The sequence below is a fragment of the Cyrtonyx montezumae genome, unplaced genomic scaffold (genome assembly GCF_038088225.1).
Source record: "Cyrtonyx montezumae isolate F1298 unplaced genomic scaffold, pur_monq_1.0 scaffold_7, whole genome shotgun sequence".
In the NCBI taxonomy this organism is placed as follows: Eukaryota; Metazoa; Chordata; class Aves; order Galliformes; family Odontophoridae; genus Cyrtonyx; species Cyrtonyx montezumae.
The window spans coordinates 29,557,013-29,578,893 of NW_027072078.1; the positions used below are offsets into that span (position 1 = coordinate 29,557,013).

Sequence of the window (21,881 nt, forward strand, 5' to 3'; positions counted from 1 at the left end):
CAATAAACTTCATAACATGATTATACACTTCTAGATACCTTTCTTGTTCTGTTTTCTATCCTCTGATGAAAGAGGAGCACAGAAAGAGTTGAGGTGATGTTTAGCTGAGTTGTAGGAGACCATTCTACTGATTCAGAAACCAGAGAATTAAGAGTGGCTTCAGTGTTGGTTGTCACTCAGAGGAAAGCACACAGGAGCTCTGACTGCTGGTGCTTCCCCCAGGGCTGTGATGACTGTATTTAAGGGTGGTGACAGTAAGGGATAGGAGTACTTCAGTTACATCAGGAGCTTATTACTAGCTAACACTCTGGATGTACAGGCTGAAACTCGTATCTGAATACTGAGGGTGCTGTATCCTGTTCAAGTAATTAGGAGCTGATCTCTGCACAGTTCTGCTGAGGCTCATGTGACATGCATTGCTCTCTCAGAGGTAAGCCTGCCAGAGCACTTATCAGGAGAAGAAAACATTCTCCTGCTTCCAGTGTGTTAACAAAAGCTGCTCCCATTTGCAAAGCATAACATGTTGTATTCTTTCTTTTCAAAGTTTGTCCTTGAATCTTTTTCTTCTTACCTTCGCTGCAACCTGTATAGTTCATCAGATCCCTTGAGGCTGTCATTGTCATTGTGTGGCATCAGCTGTGCAATGCTAATGAATTTCAACAGAACAGAATAGCAGTCTGTCTGGTGCAACTCCTGCAAGATCATTATCAATCTTGTCATGCTTTCAGGAAGGCCACATTTCTTGATAACATTAAGTTTGTAAAACAGCAACAAATTCCCCTGCAGGGGCAGCTTAGTAGCCTTTTGGTAAAAAGAAGTCCTGGCAATGATGTATGTTACTGAATTCACTTAGAGTTTGCAGAGTTTGAGGAAATTATAGATCTTCAGGTTTGCTAGATCTTCAGGTTTGAGTGACTGACCCAGCCAAACTTGAGCTGAGCTAATCAGTGGCAGAGATTTGCAGTGCCTTTGAAGTGTTCTGACCAATCTGACTGGTTTAAGTGAATACTGTCCTACAAGTTCAGTCTGGCCTACCTATGAGCCACAGCTTTTATTCCATCTGTTACTGTGAGTTTCTTGAAGATGATGCCAAATTAAAAAAAAAAAAGTTACTAAATATATACATGTTTTCAGGGCACACTTAGTCCTTAGGCTGATCAAATTTCTTTGAATATCAAAACTAAGGAGTGTCAACTCAAAAAACATGGCATGGAAAATGACTTTTCTTGGCTTCTGTCATGTATGTATTTTCTTAGTCATCAGATTATTTTCCACTTGGAATGTTATTTGGTATTAGGACTGTTCTTATGTTTGTTTGTAATCAAATGTATATGTTGAATATGCTATGAATTGCATTTAAGTTCATCACTTAAATATGTAATATATGGCTATAAAAAATCTGAGTTCAGCTAGAGAATAAATATAATATAAACAGCATAGCAGTAAACTATAATTTCTTGTTATGAGGACAGTAAGGATTATGTAAAACTTCTCCTATATTTGAGTAGATAAGAAGTAGGTGAAAATATGAATTTTTAGTACCAGTTCTCAAACCCACAGAAAAGCTTTCTTTTGTTGTGTATGCTTGAGCTACACCTGTGATTTAGGTTGACTTAATCACTGTAGCAAATATAATAAACCAAATCATAAAGAAAGTCTCACATTTTTTTTTTTAGCATTGAAAAGACTGAAAAGTTGTTCTGGAAAGAAGAAAGAAAAAGCTGCTGCTGGAAAATTCAGGCCTCACTCCTACTCTTCTATAAATTGCTGTTAGTATTCCTGTCTCTGTGTGTGAGCCCTAGGTCCAGGCTTGTGATTTAAATTATAAACAGAGATGAGATACTTTTGTACAAGAATAAGAGCACACAGATGGAGATAATCAGAAGTGACTTAATATGTTGGCATTTTTAGAGGTGCTAAAAGCCCACAGTGCCAAATAGATGTTGATGAGAGAGCTACAGGTGCAGAGTATGCTCAGACATATCCCAATAGGCTGATTTCTAGAATGTGTTCAGACACCTTTGGAGTCTCATTAGGTGCAGTGGGAATTGTGCTTTTGGATGTATTCAGAAATCTCATAGGTGCCTCTTTCCAAATCTATTGAGATTTATTGAATGCTCCTAATTTTTGTTCTGTTGACAGTTGCCATAATTAAAGGGAGTTTTAATGGGACTTACCTTATCTTTCTTGGTTAGTTATAGGAAGTCCTGATGATGTGGGCTAAAGAGGAGAAATGGTGAAAACTGCCATAGACAGTAATTCGCATTAAACAAAGGATTCCTGTGGGATTCTTTAATCTCTATGATAAACTAGAATTTGAGTGAAGGACTTTTCTCTCCTCTTATGTTTTGCAGGCTATATTGTTTGTACTGTTTGATATGTTTATTTCTAGAATTTTACTTTCTAGCCACAAGCCCATGTACATGACTTGCAACTTGATTTTTTCAAAAGTGATTAGTGAAATTGGGAGTCTTCACAATGTTGTTGGGTTGTTTTTTTTTTAGGTAGTCACACATTCTCCAGTAGCACTTCAGCATGCATGCAGCTACAAAACAGCATTATCACTAACAGATGGTAGGTGGTAGGATCAACCTGCTTATTGTTTAACCTAATCATTTCCACCCTTTTAGGGTGACATTTCATTACTTACTCATCACTCAAGCTGCCAGTTTTTAAGATTTGAAGTGAAGAAGGTGGCATACTGGTTGGTTAACTATTCCTGCTTTTAACTCTGTCTTGTTTAAGTATATATACAGTTTTGTTTTGTGTCCTTTAGTGTTATAAGTTCACTCAAAACCTCCAAAGAATTATGTCTTCAATGATACTGTTAGACAAACTAAATTCTCCCTCCTGCTTTCGCAGGAACCTAAATCAGTTAAATGGACTATCTTGTTTTGTTGGAATTTGTAACAAGCTGTATCTCCCTATAAATATTGTTATTCCTTTTGTTTCTCCTTTTTTTTTCCTATTAGTGCATATGATTACACAGCCTGTTGAAACCTAGGAGTTTCTGCTTTTCTGGATGGCTTCAATTAGCTTATTTGATTTGCTTCTCTTAAAAAATATCACATCAGACATTTAGTTAACTTACCTTCCCAAACCTGATCTGCAATTCTTTTACCACATTGAAATGGAACAGTTCAGTGGAGGAGGGAAAATAAGAAGTGTTATTGAATGCATTTTTATTTTAAATAAGTTGAATTCAGTGGATAACTTCTCATAGTTCTGGAATTTTAAGTTTAAAAATGAATTATTGCCATGATTCTTGTGGGATTCTTGCTCCCTCTCTCTTCACCCCCTCCCCATTTTGGGGTGAGAAGGGGAAAACTTTGTGTTCCTGTTCTCTGCAAATGGGTTCCTTGGAGCTGGCCCTGGTGTGCAGTGTTTTGTTAGTGTTTTTGCTGACACTTCTCTAAGGCTTGCTGGTTTCCATTTTAAATCTCTCTGTTTATTCTCTTGCAGTGTTTGCAATGTCACTTCAGTTTGCTGATGAAATTTTTTAGGCATTTGTCCTTCACTGGCTGCTAATATTAGATCTTTGTTATTCTTGGTTCCTACCTTTGTCCTTCAAACTCCTCCTTTTTTCCCCTCTTCTCAGAAAAGACTGAAATTTCAACTTAAGTGGGGAAAGGCACCTAAGAGATGATCTTTTCATTGCCATGCAGCCTTAAATGCTTCTGGGCTTTTGTAAAATACATTTTATCAAAAGTCCTGTGTGCTGTTTTTTTTATATGCCTATACACTTCCATGAAAATTCCTTGTCTCATCTTGTGCATGTTTGTCAAAAATACATGTAATGCGCTTTTTTTTGACAAAACTTTTTTTAACTGATGAAAATGGTTCTGTTTGATTGTTGATAGCTGTCACAGAGATGGCCAGCATTCAATGGAAAATGAGATGTTTCTTATGGAGCTTTGTGTCTAGTCTGTTATATTGCTCAAAAGCTAAATGATAAGATTTACCGTTGTAAGTTTGTTGGGTTTGATTTTGTTTTAAGAAACTGATATTATATGGGATTTTATCTTTGTTTTGAAAGTATGGAAAAGTCATATAATAGTTCAACCTGTCCCCTTCAAAGACTGAGAGGTCAGTTGAACAGGGACGAGATGCTTATCTACTATATTTCTTTCTTCATTGTCATGCAGTAAAATTGAGTTTTCATCGAGTTTCAATTGAAAACCTCAAGGAAGCTGGCCAGATGGAAGCACAGTTGTAGTAGTATGCAGCAAACTGTACACTGGAGCCTAACAAGCCATTCATTCTTAACTTTAGTGACCTCTGGATTGTAGTCATGAATGACTACAAGCTACTGCAGTCAGTGCAAGCTGCAAGCATGCTGTGAGCATTAAGTTGATATGCTGGAAAGCAACTCTGGTTAATGGCACTGGTGTTTGGGTGGAAGCTTTCCTCTTGGTCAGGCATGGCTGAAGCTTTGTGAGTAGCAGACCTTGCAGACTGAAGCCTTGCTTTTTTAGCTGATCCCCCAAAAACTTGGTCCTTCTCTAAGCCAAATATCTAGTGGGCTGTTTTCTTGTTGTTCTGGAAGTTAAAGTTCAGATGCAAAGGGGAAGAAACAAAGGCTGAGGTATTTAAATCGTACACAATAAAGTCTAAATAATCTGATGCGCACCAAAATGATTCTGTTCTCTAACAGTATGTGCTTCTCAGTTTATGCTTATATAAAAATGAAGAAAGGATGCTATGCAAATCAGTGTTTCTTAGTTTGACACTCACTACGCAGCCACCTGTTAAAACATAGCAGTATGGATGAGTCCCAGTATGAGATATGAAAGCTTTGCAGCTTGTGGTGTTTGATAACCTTCAGAAAGTAGAATTTGAGAGCTTGAAAAAGTGAATGTGTACAAACTTTGAAGGTAATAGATAGGCTGGAAAGTAGTGTTGTACTTGTCACAGAAAGAGACCAGCCAGGTGACTCTTGTAGAAGATTTCACTTCCTTTGCACTTGTGATCTACGACTGTGGGCACAAGGCTGGGTTTACAATCATTTTTAACAGATTTTGGTTTTAAAGTATGAAAAAAGCTTCTTGACATTCTTTGAAGGAACACTTGGCTAGTATCCTAAACTCAGTATCAATAAACATAGTTACTAATGCTCTGTCAGACCAGTGAGAGGAGTTTGTTCTCAAAATACACATGGAGTAACTACTGGGAGTTGCTGAGGTCTGTAAAGGATATTTAGTTGTACCTCTTCTGTCATTTGTGGATAGATATGTGGAGGTACAGCATTTCTGATAGTACTGGAGGTATGTCTGTCTATGTGAGTCTCTGCTAAAAACATTTGGAAGACAGTGGCTGTTTTGGGACATGTGAAAGTATTAAAGTTCTGCAAAACTGAAGCTTAAAGGAGCTCTGAATTGGTGCTGACCACTTGGTGATGTTCACCAATTTAAGTTGTTAATGTGACAGCAGTCATTGCCTCCAGTGCTGTCACACTACCTTAACGTAGGCCCATAATGTCTTATGCAAAGGTAGAGTTGTATCTTGTCTCTATTGACTGTGGAGAGCTGTAGAATTGATTAGATGTGTGAATTTACACGTATGTGTGAATGTGTACACATAATGGAATTCTTCATTTTGTCATGCTGTGTGCAAGATCCTTATGGTGTATACTGATACAAGTGCTTGGAAGATAACTTGCACGGAGATCTGACCATAAGAGATTTTTTTTGTGTGAAGTTGATGTATCAATAAGACTAGCAATAATACTGAGGAATAGTAATTGAGGGAGTTAGCCTGGAGAGTTTATTGAAGAAATATCTTGAAACAGGAAGTTTAATCATTGGGTGTAGCTGAAAGATAAAAGCTCTGCCACTTTTAATATCAGGAAACACCAAAAACCCCTTGATAAATGGTTTTCCTCTATGGATGTTTACAGTACAATTTGTATATGAGAATTTATTAGTTATGTTTTACTTGTGGCCCTTTAAACTCACTTTTATCTGTTGACATGTCAATCATAATGTTGATTTAATAGTATTTACTGTTCTTTATCTGTTCTTTTCAGTCTTGCATGACCTGATGTGTTCAGACACTCCATTTGTTAAGCCCACATCTCTTCAGGATGATTTTCTAGCACTTTTTTTTGTCTGTTTAACATGTGTTTTGTTAACTCTGCCTTGGACTTGACATTGAAATGGTTTTCTACCTCAAGTCTTTTGGGGGCATTTGTTTTCTTCCTCACCTTTTAATTTCTTGAGTAACTTAGTACTTCAGCCATTTTGTTACGGTTATTTTTTTTCCTGTCCATTTCTGTGGTGAGTTTGGTAGTTCTGGATAGTATGGGATGTTCCCAAATGTTGCTTTGAATGAGATCTGCTCTTGGAAGTGAATTGTAACCTTGCTAATAAAACTTCACCTTATATTGCGGAGTACTCCTGGAGATCACAGACTGGATTCCCTTTCAATTAAAACATTCCTGGAATATGAGAAATGTCCGCAGTCTATTGGCAGTTAGTCATCAAGGTGGACTAGATACAAGGCACAGCACCACCCCCCTTATTAACATGCACTCCCCCTACACCCCTGAGCTGAAGTGCCTGTGGTGTGAATGTCAGGTCCTGAAAGCCTATCGTTTTGTTTTGCTGTTCGGTTGTGTTACATGCTGACATAAACAGAGATTCTGAGACCTAAGGTGTGATTTTCTGTCTGGTAAAGGCAGGCTTCAGACTTCACTCCGTGGTTCATTTAAGGATAACTTCAGCAGGGAAGTATCTTGTGTAAGTTCTAGCTGCATCCTTTGAGAAGGGAAAGCAAATCCATGACAACTCTGAAATTAAAGCATTTGATGCTGTAAATAATTAAATTTGCCAAGATATTAACATTTTCTTTGGAGCAGTGCTGCAGAAGGCATGAAAGCTTGCTTTCAGCACTGAAAATGAAGATACTTTTGCTACCAAGCCTTGAATGAGAGTATAGCCTCGACAAAGTGTACTTTGAAAAAGAATGCGTTTCTGCTAATTTAGATGATTTACAAAAGGCATTGAGGAATGTTTGTTACCCAAACGATCTCTTCACTGTGGGTTTGAACCAGCAGGCTTTCTTAAGCTTTCTTTGGTACAAGTAGGCTAGAGCTATGGAGGACCTTGGGAGTGAGAGATGCTGGAAAAAAGTTGTATTGTTATTAATGAGGGGCTGTAAACAGTGAGGAGAGCTTTTTGGGTTCTTCATCTGTCCTTCAGTACTATCAGGTTGTTGAACTGTTATGTAGAATATCAGCTCAGATCTTTCTCATATTATTTCCTGGATTTGAGGAGAGTGTGTGTGTGTTCTTTCTCCTCCTTGTAATTTGAGAGCAGCAAAATGATACTACTGATTCACTTTCCTTATGCTGCTGCTTCTGGCTGTTTTCTGCATTTCAAGCCTTTTTTTTTTTTTTTTTTTTCCTCCATTTAGTTTTGCAAGGGGCCACAGCTGAAGTATAACTACTCCCAAGTTTGCCAGTACAAGCTGTTCTACAGCTGTCTAGGGATGCTGGAAAAAGAGAGGCTGTTTTCCACCTACTCAAAGTAGTTTATAAGTTTTGTGCCCTACAGTATACTAAGTACAGCTCATACTTCTGCAAAGGAGGCTTGTATACTTTATTAAATCTTGCAGATAACTGAAAAGCTGACTGCCATCCTCCTGCATCTGTCGTGGTTATAATATTCCATGTAGTAAGAGAGAATGGTGCCATGCTATGTGTCGTGCTGCTAGCTTTCCGTTGAAAATACTTCCATGATTGCGGCTGTATCATTCATAGCAGATTGTGAGAATTGTCTGCAGGGAGAAATCCTTCTGTTTCAGAGGATTGTGTCATTACTATCCATAACTGGCTGGATAGATGAGAACTACATATGTAGTGAAGGTTTTGTCTGATGCTCCATTTAGCATTTACCCAGTGACTCAATTCCCCTCAGGTGTTTTCTCTTCCAGAAGCACAGGACCAGCATTGCTTTCAAGCCCTACTATGGCTCTAAAGGTTTGTCTCATGTGACTGCAGATTTCTAATTGGGCTTTCTGAATGTGTGGAGAACTATATATGTGTCCCTCTAAGTGTTTTGGTAGTGGGAAAGCTGTATTAGTGACATGAGGTTATTACTGTTTAACAAAAATACCAGCTCTGTAGCTCTGGTGCTGCTGCTGCTGACTGAGTAACACTGTAATGACTGGTAAGTTAGGATGGGATTGATCGCCTTTAGATGTAAAGCTCATTTTCTTGCAATGCTGTTGTTTCATAATTCTACAGGAGCAGCTTTCATTTCAGTAAAAGTGCTCATCCAACTGTATCAATGGTTGGTAAATATCAATGTTTATAAACAGGATATATACAGGAAATGCAAGATAGATGTTTAAATGCTTTCCTGTCTTTCTCTCAAATAGATGTCATACAATTTGCAGTCTCACTCTTTCCAATAATAAAGAAAACATCTTAAATACAGAAACTAGAGGAATGGAATTATCAATAGCAGTGTTGTTTCCAAATGAGTGACTGTTGAAATTTTAATTCCATTAAATACTCTGCTTTGGAGATGCATCTTGTATTTTCAGCCATTTGTCTAGCTACATAAATTGGACTGTATTCAGCATTCAAGAAGCTTGCCAAGAGCAGATTTGTAGGAAGAAATGTTATACTTTGACCCAGGTTCGACATGTTCTAAAGCACCAAGAAATAAATATTTCTTAAGACTTTATTTAATGTTCAACTTACTTTGGGTTAGTTTCCTCCCTATGTTATGGTATACAGTTATTAAATAACATATACTTACAAATTTCTTCTTTCTTTCTTTCTGCTTTTCTCGTATTTTAACTCAACTTGCCTGGCTTATGTTGTGACTTTTATGGAAGATTTGACTATAGAATCCTGTGACTGCAATTTATTTAAACCCAATTTATTGAGAATTTCTTTTTTTTGTTTGTTTGTTTCAATTATCTACAATTCCCAGCAAAGTCTGAGAGATTCAAATAAGTTTATTTTCTTACACAGGTGTACTTAAAAATTTAATTGTCTGCTATTTTTCATAAACCTTTCCTGTACGATATAATAAGTATTTTGAGCATGAATATGTTTGGCTCTTTTCTTATATCTTGTACTGTATTTTTAGCTGTCTGTATGAGGTCTAACACAATTGCCAAAGACTACATTTAGTCTGTTGATGACTAAGTTGACAAGATGTGGTAGTTGGGCATCCACATTGATGAGAGCTTTCTTGTTAAATACAGAGCGCTGTCTGACTTTTCTCTGTGAACTGGACAGGGCTGGTGTTGAGAGCTGCTTGTTTTTCTCTTGAACAGGCTGCAAGATGTGATGTAACAGGCTGAGTTGTGGTTAACAGTAGTGAGGGAGTCTGAAGTATCTGCTTGATGCACGAAATGAGCTAATGGATTCAATTTTTATGTAATTGTCAGAGTACTAAGTAATTTTGTTGCTTGAATTGTAAGCTGAAACTAATTCTATTTTTCCATTTAAAAATATTTTCTGAGTAAGTTCAAAGCAGTTTTCTTTAACTCTTGTAACAATAGTTATAGCATGTCCTAGGAGACTGGAAAGAATTCCCTGAAGCCAAGTGGCACATTCTGTTACACGTGCTTTTTAACAATGAAAAGTTTTTTGTTCTTAACTGGAAAAGTGTTTAAAAGTATGAGACTGTGCTTCTTAGCAAGTGTCAGAGCTGTGCCTTTCAGTGGTCAAACATAAAATTGAGAATGATGTAAGTGGATGTCATGCTTTGAGATGGATGTCACATTTGGGTAGATGAGAAGAGATGAGAAGAGAAAGGTATGTCATTGTGTCTGTTAGAAAATTTCTTATCTGTTATATTTTTTTTAATATATCTCAATTAATGAAGTGTGTTACAGTTTGTTTGTTCAAGGGACTTTTGAAGGCATGAAAATCACTTGTGTTCTACTTTTGTTGGTTTTGGGGATCCGAGTCTTAAGATGACCTAGATGACCAGGGCTTTCAGTCTATTTCCTAAGTTTCTTTCTTGCAAAATATAATGAAAAATAACTTTTCTAATCTCTTGATCACCATGCTGACATGCCAGAACATCCTTTTTAAGTGCAAAAATGCAGCTTGGGGAATCTTGTTTTAATGCAATGGCAAGATATGTTAATAATTTACCATGCAGTTTGCCTGTAAATAACTGCACAAATTTCAGTTTCTTTCATTTGTTCAAAGTCAGGAATATTTCTGTTTTCCTAATGTTGGCGGAGGTCTTCCTTTTTCTAATCCTAAAATAAGTCTAGTTTTTTAATCTCTAAGCACTGTTATTAAAAGATCAGGATAGTTTGTGGTTATGGCCTTAATGTGTTGTCTGCAATGGTTTTAATCCATAATCCTTATTTGAATCATAAGAATTTCAGTCCATAAGAATTTTTCTTTATAGATTTTCTTCTCTTTTTGTCCCTTTTCTTTTCAATCCATATGAGTTAAAAACTATGGGATCATACAAAATTCCTTGCCCTGTTTTTTCTCTGTATAAAATCTCAGTTTGCTAACATAAATATCAAGGAAGTTCTGAATTCTTGAGCTCTAGATCTACTGCCTGAATAGTATTTTTTCATTGTCTTATTTGTCAGCTGAATTTTGATGTAGTTGTTTTCATTCTACACAGTTGTCAACTCTGTCCAAGCTCCAAAATGGTCTGATTTGCATCTTCACTTGAAACTTGATGTACTCTCATTTATTAAAACTTAGAGTTCTTTGAAGAAATTCTAGTAATATGTTGAATTAACAGAACGTGAAGGTTGGAGATGCAACTTTTATCCAAACATTTAATGTTACATTGTTTAAGCAGTATAATACACTTGCAGAGTTTGTGAGCTCCAGAAGGGTGTTAGGTAAAGTCATATCTAGCAGTGAGAACTCAGTGTGAAATAGTAAAGAATAACGTCTGTGCACTGCTTGATGGCTGTAGAGTGATCCTTTAGCACACTTCAGGGCAAAAGGCAGACTTTTTCTCCCATCCTGGGTACACTGCTGTGTATCCTTTCCTTGTGTCCTGGCTCTGGCTTACAAGGTGTTTGCAGGGAGGTTTGCCACACCAGTTACTTTGTGTAACTGTGTATTTTTTTCTCTTCTCTCCCTGAAATATCAGGGTAAGCAAACAAAATGGAAAGGGGAAAAAAAAAAAAAAGCAATTCAACTTCTGTAGGACTAAAGTGCAGAAAATTACGTGCTTGATAGAAAATTGGAAACATCTTGGAGTGCACTGTAAAATCACAGACCCACGTGGGGAAATGCTTGTTGAGTTGCCACCCAAACTGTTTCTATGTGGAGAAATTTATTTTTGAAAGTGAAGGCGAGCTGCTTGCTCAAGATGAAGATTTACTTTTTTTATGGTATCTTAGCAAAGGCTTCTTTTCTCTCCTTCAACTTTCATCCCACCACCTCCTGCCGATTTCTACTACATGCACACACACAAAAGCAAACATGTCCCCCCCAGCCTGAAAAAACAAACCCAGTATTTATGCGTTTACTTCAGTCCATCTGGTCTGCTTTCACTGCTTTGACCCAGCGTTGTTCTGCTTTTCTCACTTCACGGTATTGCATCCCGAGTTGCCACTGCAGAACTGTACGTGGTGCCATTTCAGCTGTAGGTGGGGGGGCTGAGAAAAAAGAAGCAGTGACATCTGTCAGCTAAAGGAAAGGAACTCATTGGCAGAAACATTGCTGAAAAAAAAGTTGAGCAGTAGAAGGAAGAGCAGAACTAAGGCTCCGTAGTTTAGATGAGGAAATGTTTTTCTGCATTATTTTATATAGCAGGGAATGTCCATTTTAGAATGTACGCTTGCACAAATGTTTATGCATGCTTTTGCTACTAGACGAGGCTGGTACAACTATGGTTGGACTAGATGATCTTGTAGGTTCTTTCCAACCTTATGAACCTATGAACTGCAGGATTTTTTCAGCTACATCTCCTTCAGTTGCTGGGGTTGGAAATTGTGGTGTGTAGGGAACACGTTACAGGACTGATCACAACCAAGAGAGGAGAGCTTATATGGAGACTAGTGAAAATCCTTTGAGATGACTTAATACCTGTGGGCTATTGCACACGTTTGATGATTATGCAATTGAATTAACAATTGAAATAAATTCTGATTAGTTGTTGAAATTGGGGAACTAACTGATCTGACCACATATTCCCTCACTTCAGAGTAACCAGGTGTGGAAGGAGCTGCATTTACTGTCTGCCCTGTGCTTTTTGCATTTAAAGTGGTCAGTGACAGGGAAGCTGTTTCTGAACTTTCAACATAGTAATTAAGGGCATTAAGTTTTGATTAGATATGTGTATGGTTTTATGCTACCAGAGGGTATTTCCTGAGTTTGTTTTGTTGCCATGTCAATACAAGAGTCAAAATGTACATGGTATGATCAAACCAGAAGTTGTGTTCAAATGTAAGCAGAAATCTGGCTTGTTTTTTGTTCTCTCAAGATTTTTTTTTTATGAACATGGCACATTATTGTTATAAGTACTAATTAGTAGTATATAGAGTTATTAATGCTATATCTTGAAAGGAGGTAAGGTGATTTCAGCCTCCAACAACAGTGAAGAAACCTGTCATCTTGCTCTAAGTGAAGCAGGAGGAGTGGGCAGTCTTTGGTAAGGATTGCATTGGCTGAGAACACAGGTTGGCCAGCATGGCTGGGACATCTGTTGGAATGCTCCCTCAGGAACCAGAAGCCACAGTACCAGGAAATCCATGAATTTGCATTCAGTTGGGGTATAGTGCACATCTGTTTAGGCAATGGAGCTGCAGGAGGAGACAAGTTAACATTAGCCTGGAATTCAGTGTATGTGTATGTTGGCACATGTCTGTTCTAAACTATTAAGACCTAGCAGTCCCTGTTGCACTTAGTTCTCCTAGAAAGGAGATTTTAAAGGATTGCCTGACTCTTTTAAGATGTATTACATCTGCTTCTGCACAAAGCATGGCTCCTGGTATAGCTTAGCAGGGGAGTGTAGGGATATGGCAAGTGTTTGCACGCACCTCTGCTTTCTGGCTGTGGCTGTGGTGTGTTGGCAGACCACTGGATTGGCATTTGAATTCTTATTAACTTCTGGTTAATGCATCTTTTATTAGAGTGGAGGAAAGTCCCATCTTGATGTTTGTCCTCTGTTAGCCTGTTAGGAGTTGTTCTACAGTATCAGATGGTTGCAAGCAGAAGTACAACATGGTCTCTTCAGCAAACAGTCTGGAAAACAGATCAATGTTTGCATTAGGATCCTAATGTGTGGGTTTTCTAAGAGAACCTCTTGGAGTTGGCTGTGATGCAGTAATGAAATTTGTCAGTTAGGCGTGGTGGCGTGATGTTGGGGCTGAGTATGTGTTTGTGCATGTATGTGTGTGAGAATTGGAAATAAGGAGAGTTAGAGATTACTGTGAGTGAAGGTTAAGAAGGCTGGTAAGCTAGCTTTCTGTGGATTTGAAAATTTCAAGACAGAGCTTCAGTAGTTTGATACCTGTTAACAATGCATATTGCTAATATTTAGCTCTTACTCATTCCTCATCACTGTCACTGCATTTTCAAAGCACATAATGTGTAACAATCTCTATTTAAGTAAAGGTTGAGCATGCAGCACCACAGAGCTGATGCTGTGTGTTAAGCACCACAGAGCTGCATCCTGTGTGATGGTGAGACCTTTGTGTTTTTGGGCACTTCCTAGCCCTGGGCCTGTGGTGCTGCCAAGGGTGGCTCTCAGGTGGCCATTTCGGCCTCACAGTCGGTGGAAGGCCTGAGGTCCATTCCTTCCAGCAGCAGTGTTATTTTCACTGAGCCCCTTGGTGCAGAAATGCTTATACATTGTTTACTAGTTATGCTGTATGAGTATGCTCATCTTTGAGCTTATAACAAGTTACTAATAAATACTGTTTATCTGCTGCTACTTTTACGCTTCTGCTTTCACTACATGCAATTAAGGTTTTACATCTGTGGAGATCTTGATCAACAATGTGGAATTTCCCCTTGAATCCTAGCTGAGAATGTTCCATGCTTCATTCCTTACATAGCTGTAGTTTGAACAGAGTGCTTTAATCTTTCTATAGGTGCATACTACAGAGACTTTACTTAATCTCTTGAAGATGTTCTGTAGATGAACATCAAAATCTGTTCACATGAATGTTAAAAGTTATACTGTATTGTAAGCATTAAAACAAATAAAGCAAGCTCACCAGAAACACAAAGGCTTTAAATGATGTGAAATGTGTGCTTTGCATCCCTGATATACGAAATTGCTTTGATATTAGATCCTTTCCTGATATTATCCTCAATAGCGTGAGGAGCTTTTGGTTCTGATGATGTAGGAATGGTAATATATTGTCCTCTGTAACTAACGAATTGTCCAGCCATTGAACAGTGTCTTATTAAATACGGAAGAGAAGAAGATCTCTTTAATGAAACTGTTTGAAATATTAGAGCTACTAAGATTGTTAAAATTCTTATACTTATATAGAATGAGTATAGGTTAGCCTTTTATTCCAAAGAAACATGTTAACTGTATCTGCTAAGAGCAGTGGCAATTCCGTTTTGAGTTATGTTTATTGCAGTGGGTGGAACTCGTCTGTTTGAAGGAGAAAAAAAGCGTCTCTCTGAAGCAAGGTGGGAGAAAAGTATGCTGATGTGGTTATGATGAGATTTTGACTGGTCAGAGTTGAATTTGAGGAAGAACAAAACAAAATTGTTCTTTTCTTGAAGTATGGGCTTTTTTGCTTTGTATAACTTCACGTTTTCACTTTGTTTTTCTCACTTGACTTTTAGTTTTAGTACATTAGGTGTTGTCAGAAAATCAGGATGAATCATCTTCCTAACATTTTCACATAAAACTCAACAACTAGAAAATAGCTAGAGAGGTGCTGGAATTGTTTCAAGAGTTATCTTAGAGTGAAACCACCTCTTTCCAAAGCTTCAAAAAGAAAAAAAGAAGGAAGTCTGTTACATTTCAGTGGCACATACAAATGTGTTTCCATATCCTCTTCAGATTTTGCCTACCATTGCACAGTTTGAAGAACAGACTAGGAAAAAGCATGAAGAGTTAACAGTGTCAGGTCGTTTGAGAAGAGGAGGGTGAAGAATAGGGAGACCACTATCACCTTGAGTTTGGGAGTGGCTTACTTGATAGGGGCAGAAAGATAACTTGTCAGCAGCCAATATCAAAGTCAATAAGGAATTATGATATGCAAATAAGTATTTGTCAGCCGTGGCTCACTTCAGTCAGCAATTTCCTGCTGAAGTAGAAATATCACAGAGGCATACCTGCACTGTTGTCTTCATGCACTCTGTGTACCCCTTGATGTCTTCTGACTGTTGTTCATTTAAATATTAAATTGCGAGATATTATAGGTATGTGGTAATCACTGACCATGCAGTAGTTGTGTTGTGACATTGACATCTATCAAATCTGGGCTTACATATACAGCAAAGCCAGCACAGGCATGCATCCAGCTCTGGAAGCAACCTGAAGCACACTCATGTCCTGCATGCTCTGAAAAACCTTGCACACCAGCAGTGCTCAAAGTTAATGAGTTGTTAGAGCTAATTTCTTTTCTCTATGACTTGAAGCAGTGGGGGCCATTCTTCCCTCTTCATGAGTATCTTAATTTTTTCTCAGGGAAAATGTTCAGTATTTTCTGACTACCTTCTTATTTATTTGAATGTATTTATGATTCTTTTCCTGTTCATTGATGAACAGAATAGAGAAGTTAACAGCTTTATTTATGTAGGTAATGATTATAAGGTTAGACATGCAACGAATAAAAAAAATAATACTTGCATTTTCTTGAAGTGAAGGCTTTACTGTTAAATGTGTTTTTTTCCTAAATTAGTTGCTAATAATAATAAGTTGTTAAAAAAAACTTGTTAGCACATCTCTGCTGATAGGCTTACTTTGTTGTTTAGTGTCTTAATCTTTATGTAAAATTGATAATTGGATAAGAAATACTGACTGTTATAACTACAGGTCCTACTGCTATAGGGTATGCTGTCACGTCTTTCATGAAACCAAGACACTGAGGGAATTATGTTGGATATTTCAGATTGCTTTTTAAAATTGCAATATTGTTTTAATTATCCGTTTTTTTTTGTTGTTGGTGGTGGTTTTTTTTATTATTTTTTCACATCAGATGTTGCATGAAAAATAGTAAAGCATTCAATTTTTAGTGCAATGATAATATTCTACTTGGCCGTTAGCCCGAGTCTCTAAAGTGAACTGAAACAAGTAAAGTTTGTCTTTTCTTGGAAAATTGACTGAAGTCTGTGGAAAGCAGTGTTAATCTTTTGTAATGCTTTTTCACTGAAGTCTCAATTTTTTTGTGCCATTCTTCCTAAGCAACAGATGGCTACAGACTGTTCTTTTAGCAGCCTAGATGCATGGTACAGTTACTTTCTGTTCTGCTTTTAGTTCTCAGCGTAATGCATTTATTTTTGTAATCAGTAATGCTACGTGCACACCCAAGTTGTGTTGGAAGTTGAGTAGTCCAAAGGCATTTCTGTCCTTCTTCAGAACTATTGGTTGAACTGAAAGGGGAAGATCTAAAGGGAGTTTTAACAGTACTGCCAGGAGGCATCTGTGTAATTATCCTATTAAAACAGAGTAACATCTGCATTATCTGTGCATGTGCAGAATTGAAGGGAACGTTATATTTTCTAATCCTGTCTGGGAGCATTATGAAGTTAAAAGGATCACACTTTACCAAATCTTTGTTTCAACATGATAGGTTACACTTAATTACCTTTTAATTACCTTTCTTCTACTGTAGAGTTTTATGCTAAAGACCCTGCCCCTGGCCCTCATCACAGAGCTTTTCTTGCCTTTGGATACTTTATGCCAGTTTTTATCTTCAAGTTTACAGTGAAAAGATGGTCCCACCATTTCTGTTGAAGGCAGTTAGCCAACTCTTTTCCCTTAGTGTGGGAAAAGCACCGAGAATATTAATTTTAGATACAAAAGATGTGTTGTAGCATTCAGAAAGTGCATGTTTTGAATTTAGCTGTAAAGTGCGGACTCATTGGATTACCTTTTATGAATAAGGAGTAAGCATGCATGGCAGAGGCCGAACAGGAGCAAGATGAGATTATTCCAGCCTTCTGACTAACTTGCAGTGTAAGCCAGGAGAGTGTATTGGCTTAAATAATGTAGACTACTTTTCCTTTTTTTTTTCCCCTCACTCTTTACCCCTGAGGGAGTCTGATTTCCTGATCATCTATCTAGCCATATGCTGCAGCTCTTGCCAGGATCTCCTAACAGTGTCATTGCCATCTAAAATTACTTGTTTTCTGAGAACTGAATTACGTTAAGAATCGCCTTAAACTGCTGCATTGGCATTGTGAAGTTTTGTGTACACACAGGAGAAATAAAAATATGCTGAAGCAACCTTGTCTTGAAATTCAGATTGGAAACAGCTTCAAGCATTGAATTTGTTCCAGATTTTGAGAGGTGTTCTACACCTGCTCAGGCGCATCTCTCTTTCTTTGTTCTTTTTCCAGTGCTTTTCTTTGTTTGTTTGTGCTCTGACTAACACAGCACAATTTTGATGCAAACAAATTGAACACTTGCAAAAAAAAAAAGCATATTGTCTACTTCTATTTAGTACTAATTATGGTAAAGACATAGTATAGCTCATAGAAAATAATATTTTGTGTTAACTTTGCTACTTTTCTTCTCTTGCAACAGGGTGGAACTGAAATACAGACACATGTTGACTAAGGAGTTGGAACGAGTCTGAGTCCTGCTCTGTGATCTGCATATACCTGGACCATGAACTTGCTCTTTGGCTTCGTGCTTTAGGAACCTTTGTGCTAACTGCAAGAAGCTCTTGGGAATCATGGCATTCTCTCCATGGAAACTGTCTTCTCAGAAACTTGGCTTTTTTCTGGTGACTTTTGGTTTTATTTGGGGAATGATGCTTCTGCATTTTACTATTCAGCAGCAAACACAACATGAAAGCAGTTCAGTCCTGCGTGAACAAATTTTGGATCTCAGCAAAAGATACATCAAAGCATTAGCTGAAGAAAATAAAAATGTGGTGGATGGACCTTATGTTGGAACAGTGACAGCATACGGTAAGTGTGTGTTCTAGATTACATGATAATCTGATCAAAGGTTTTTCTAAGATGTCCAAACATTGTACTTAGTAATGCTGCTCAATTGACAGTGCTTCATACTGCAGGCTTTCTGCACAGATGGAGATGAACATTTTTTGCTTGTAAATTATGAAATGGGACAAAATTTAAATTTTCAGTCACTTGGAAATTAATTTATCTGCTTGGGTTTTTGGTTTTCTTTTCCCTTTGTCTGTCTACCAGCCATATATGTTATGCCTTAAGTTAAGTGTTGGAACTTGATCTAAAACAATGTGTAGTTTTGTTCTGGAGAACCTTAGGAGACTTTTCAGTTGGCATATCATTGTTCTAAGAAATTTCTTGTAGAAGAACAGCTAGTTTTGCTGATGAAGTGAAGACCTGCTCTTATCTTTTTCTCTTTTCCATTGCACATTTATGTCCAGTCAGTTTCCTTAACATTTAAGACTATGCATGTGGCCTAAGGTTAAGTTTAAGCTTGAATATTATCACATTTACCTCAGCGTAGAGAATGTTCTTCTCATGAATTTCAGTGCTTTGTCTGGCAGTTTTTAGTACTTCCTGTCGTCCATTTTATACAACATGACACTTAAGTGTGTGTGTGTATGTATGAAGCAAAGCATGTAAAAGTGAATGAAACATATTACTAGAAAATACTATGAAGACAAAAATGTAATCTAATATTATATGAGGTGCGATTTCTTTTTAATCTGGTAGAATCATATCACACCCCTTACTTTTTAGGTATTTTTAACCTCACTTTCCTTCCTGCTGACCTTCGCACTTAAAGGCCATCTGGAAAATTAATAGAAAATCAGTCATCTAGATTTGTTTTCTTTTATAGTTGTCTTAATGTTCTGCTGTTGAAAATAGTTTTTTTGTAGGATTAGAAAATAATGATGGTCAGGATACAGCAGATCATTTTTGCACTGTTTTCTCTAAATTTCATACTCATTTCTCTTCGGTGCATATAATGAAAATATTGTATTGGTTGTCTTCTTTTTTCTGTTACTGCTTTTCCTCTGGAAGAAAAAAAAATAGAATGTTGGAGTTTATAAAAAGGTCCTTGCCAGTAAGGCTGAGTATCATCTGTAACATAACTAACAATTACATTGCTTTGTTGATTAAATTTAACAAGGAGTCCCTATTCTTCAGTTCTTCAATAACTTCTTCTGATGTGTGACTGCACTTTGAACTATCCTGGTATTGTAATTTTACAGAGCAATGCAAGCTAAATAGTGTGGCTCTAGATAAATATTTGGATTGAAGCCTTACAAGCAAGTAGAGGTCCTTTAAGGCAATCACAGACTTGCAGTGTGTTTGAGATTGACGGGGATCTCTGGTTCCTTCTGCTCCAATGTCTCCCCCAGCACCCAGAGCAGAGTACCCAGAGCAGAGTGCCCAGGACCACAACCAGGTGACTTTTGAAGATCTCAGAGGATACTACTGCACAACCTCTTTGGGCTACCAGCATCAGTGTTGTGTCACCCACACAGCACAGAAGTGCTTTCTGATGCTTAGATGAAACCACCTGAGTTTGTGCACATTGCTTCTTATCCTGGTCCTGGACACCTCTGTCTCTGTCCTCTTTGCAACCTCCCTCAGTTATTTGCACACCCCAATAATGTCCTCCTGAGCCTCCTCTTCTTTAGGGTGGGGAGTCCCAGCTCTCAGCCTCTCCTCAAAGGAAGGTTGCTTCTGTCCATTGATCGCTTGCTGGTGCTCTGCTGAGCTCTCACTAGGAGGTCCAGGCCTCTGTTATACTGGGGACTGCTCCAGATGTGGCTTCACCAATGCTCAGTAGAGGGAAAGGAGCACCTCTCTTGACCTGCTGGTGAATTGTTTGCATAGGCTTTAAGAACCCTTTATCCGCTATTTAACAGTTATCAGTGTCCCATTATCTTGTACGGATGATTGATGTTAGGTGAAATGAAATAAAAAATCAAATGAAAAACTCTCCTGAAGTTGAAGGGCGACTGCGTTATTCTGTGCCCTGGCTAGGCCTGCGTGTACAGGATATCCTTAATGTGAGTTCACCCTGCAATTTTTTGCCTATGACTTTTATTTCCTGTTCTAAATCCTGTTGCGGAGCAAGCTGATTTGCTGCCAAAAAATGGCCAAGTTCCCCAGCTGAAGATGAAGGCATCTGAAGGTGTATGAAATAACTGTAAAATTTCTGTAAGCTAAGGCTAGATTTTGCTGGCAATTTCAAGGCCTATGAATAGAAAGAATGTTTAGTTTAAAGACAAGTGTTTTGAAATTAAACTGTTTGGAAGGATGTAAAGTCATGTAAAAATGTAGTGGAAAAAGTGCTGTGGTGAGTGGATGGCACTGTATGAAATAATACTTTATTAAGTTGAGTAATATATGCAGTTAGTCACTGTTCCCTTTAGCATACCAATGATTTGTTGACAGCAAATTATCAGATGAGTTGTTTAGGAATAAACACTTTAATGTTAATGGGTAGAAGCTGCTTCATTATTCTTTGAGGAGTGTTCCTACAGAATTATAGAATGACTTGGGCTGGAAAGAGGGACCTCAAAGGTCATCTAATTTCAAGGCTCCCTCTCCCAACCTCATGTGAGATCGCCAACCATAAGGACCCTAGCTAGGTTTCACTGTACCAGATATGCTCTTGCTTTTTTGCCTTTTTATTTCTTTTAATCTTATTCTCTGATTGCTATTAGTGAGCAGTCGTGATTTCTGTGTTCAAGAGTAAATATTAAGTTCACTTGATTTGGCCGTTCTTACCCACTCAGAAGTTGTTTGGTCATTCATTAATTTGGATTGCACAGCTTGTTAGCTTTCTCACTTTTTTTCTACTTGATATTGGCTTGCCAGATCAACGGATCAAACATTTTATTAAAAAAAAAGTCATACTTCAACTATACACAAGAAATACTAGATAGCTATTGTAGTAACTGGTTGTTTTGCAGAAATTATTTTGAGTCTCTGCGTTGGCCGTTTTCTTCTCAAATTGGCCTTCAACTGCTTTTGTGGCAAACAGTATCTTTTATCAGTGTTTTGGTATTACTATTAAAGGATTACAATGCTAGCTCTTTTTCTCTCAATGCTTTATATATTATATGTCTTTATTTTTATTATGTTTCTTCCTCATTTTTTCCTGAATATCCCACTCTGCCTTTCTTCCAAGATTTTCTTCTTCTGTTCAGTCTTTTTGTTGGTTTTAAATCCCTGCTCTTGTCTTTCCTTCTGCAGACTTACCACTAAGTGTCTTCTGGACTTCCACTGTGAAACATCACATTATCATAAATGCTTCTTTTATCCTTCACTCAGTTGCACCTTGTCAACTTTTAAAATTATATCAAGACAGTCTGTCTTAGCACATAAGATTCCAGTCTTCAACAGACTAAAGAGAACACAATTACAAAAAAACCCAACCAAATAACGTATTTTTAATGTCTCCATTGATGAAATAGGACTCCTATATCTTAGGAGAAAAGAATCATAAGCTTTCTAAATGTAACAGCCTTCCCTTATTTACTCTCACATTTGCATAAGGCTTGAGCTGCTCCTAAGAAAAAGTACAGTCTTTTATGGCAAAACTGCTACTGATGCTGGGACAGATTAATCTCTTCAAATGTATGGAGGAATTTTCTGTTACAGATCAGAAAGTTATCTGATCCTAAAGTTGTGGAAAGCAGAAGGGGTATTATATGTATATATATATATGTAATAATGTGGGGGAATAATGTAAATTCATCATACCAAATTCCTTAATCCTGAGACAAGGGTAAATGAACAAAGTGCATTACTTTCATCTTATTTGGCTTGTTGCCACTTG

At 37.6% G+C, this 21,881-nt stretch overlaps 1 protein-coding gene across 2 annotated transcripts in view; it reads left to right on the plus strand.

The window, feature by feature from the left end:
- MGAT5 (alpha-1,6-mannosylglycoprotein 6-beta-N-acetylglucosaminyltransferase) overlaps positions 1–21,881 on the plus strand; it is a 108,520-nt gene that overhangs the window by 23,446 nt on the left and 63,193 nt on the right. For both annotated transcript variants that reach the window (XM_065750334.1, XM_065750335.1), the window contains one exon: positions 17,670–18,058. In XM_065750334.1, coding sequence (XP_065606406.1) covers positions 17,821–18,058 — 238 coding nt within the window. In that variant the 5' untranslated portion in view covers positions 17,670–17,820. The remainder of the gene's footprint in view (positions 1–17,669; positions 18,059–21,881) is intronic.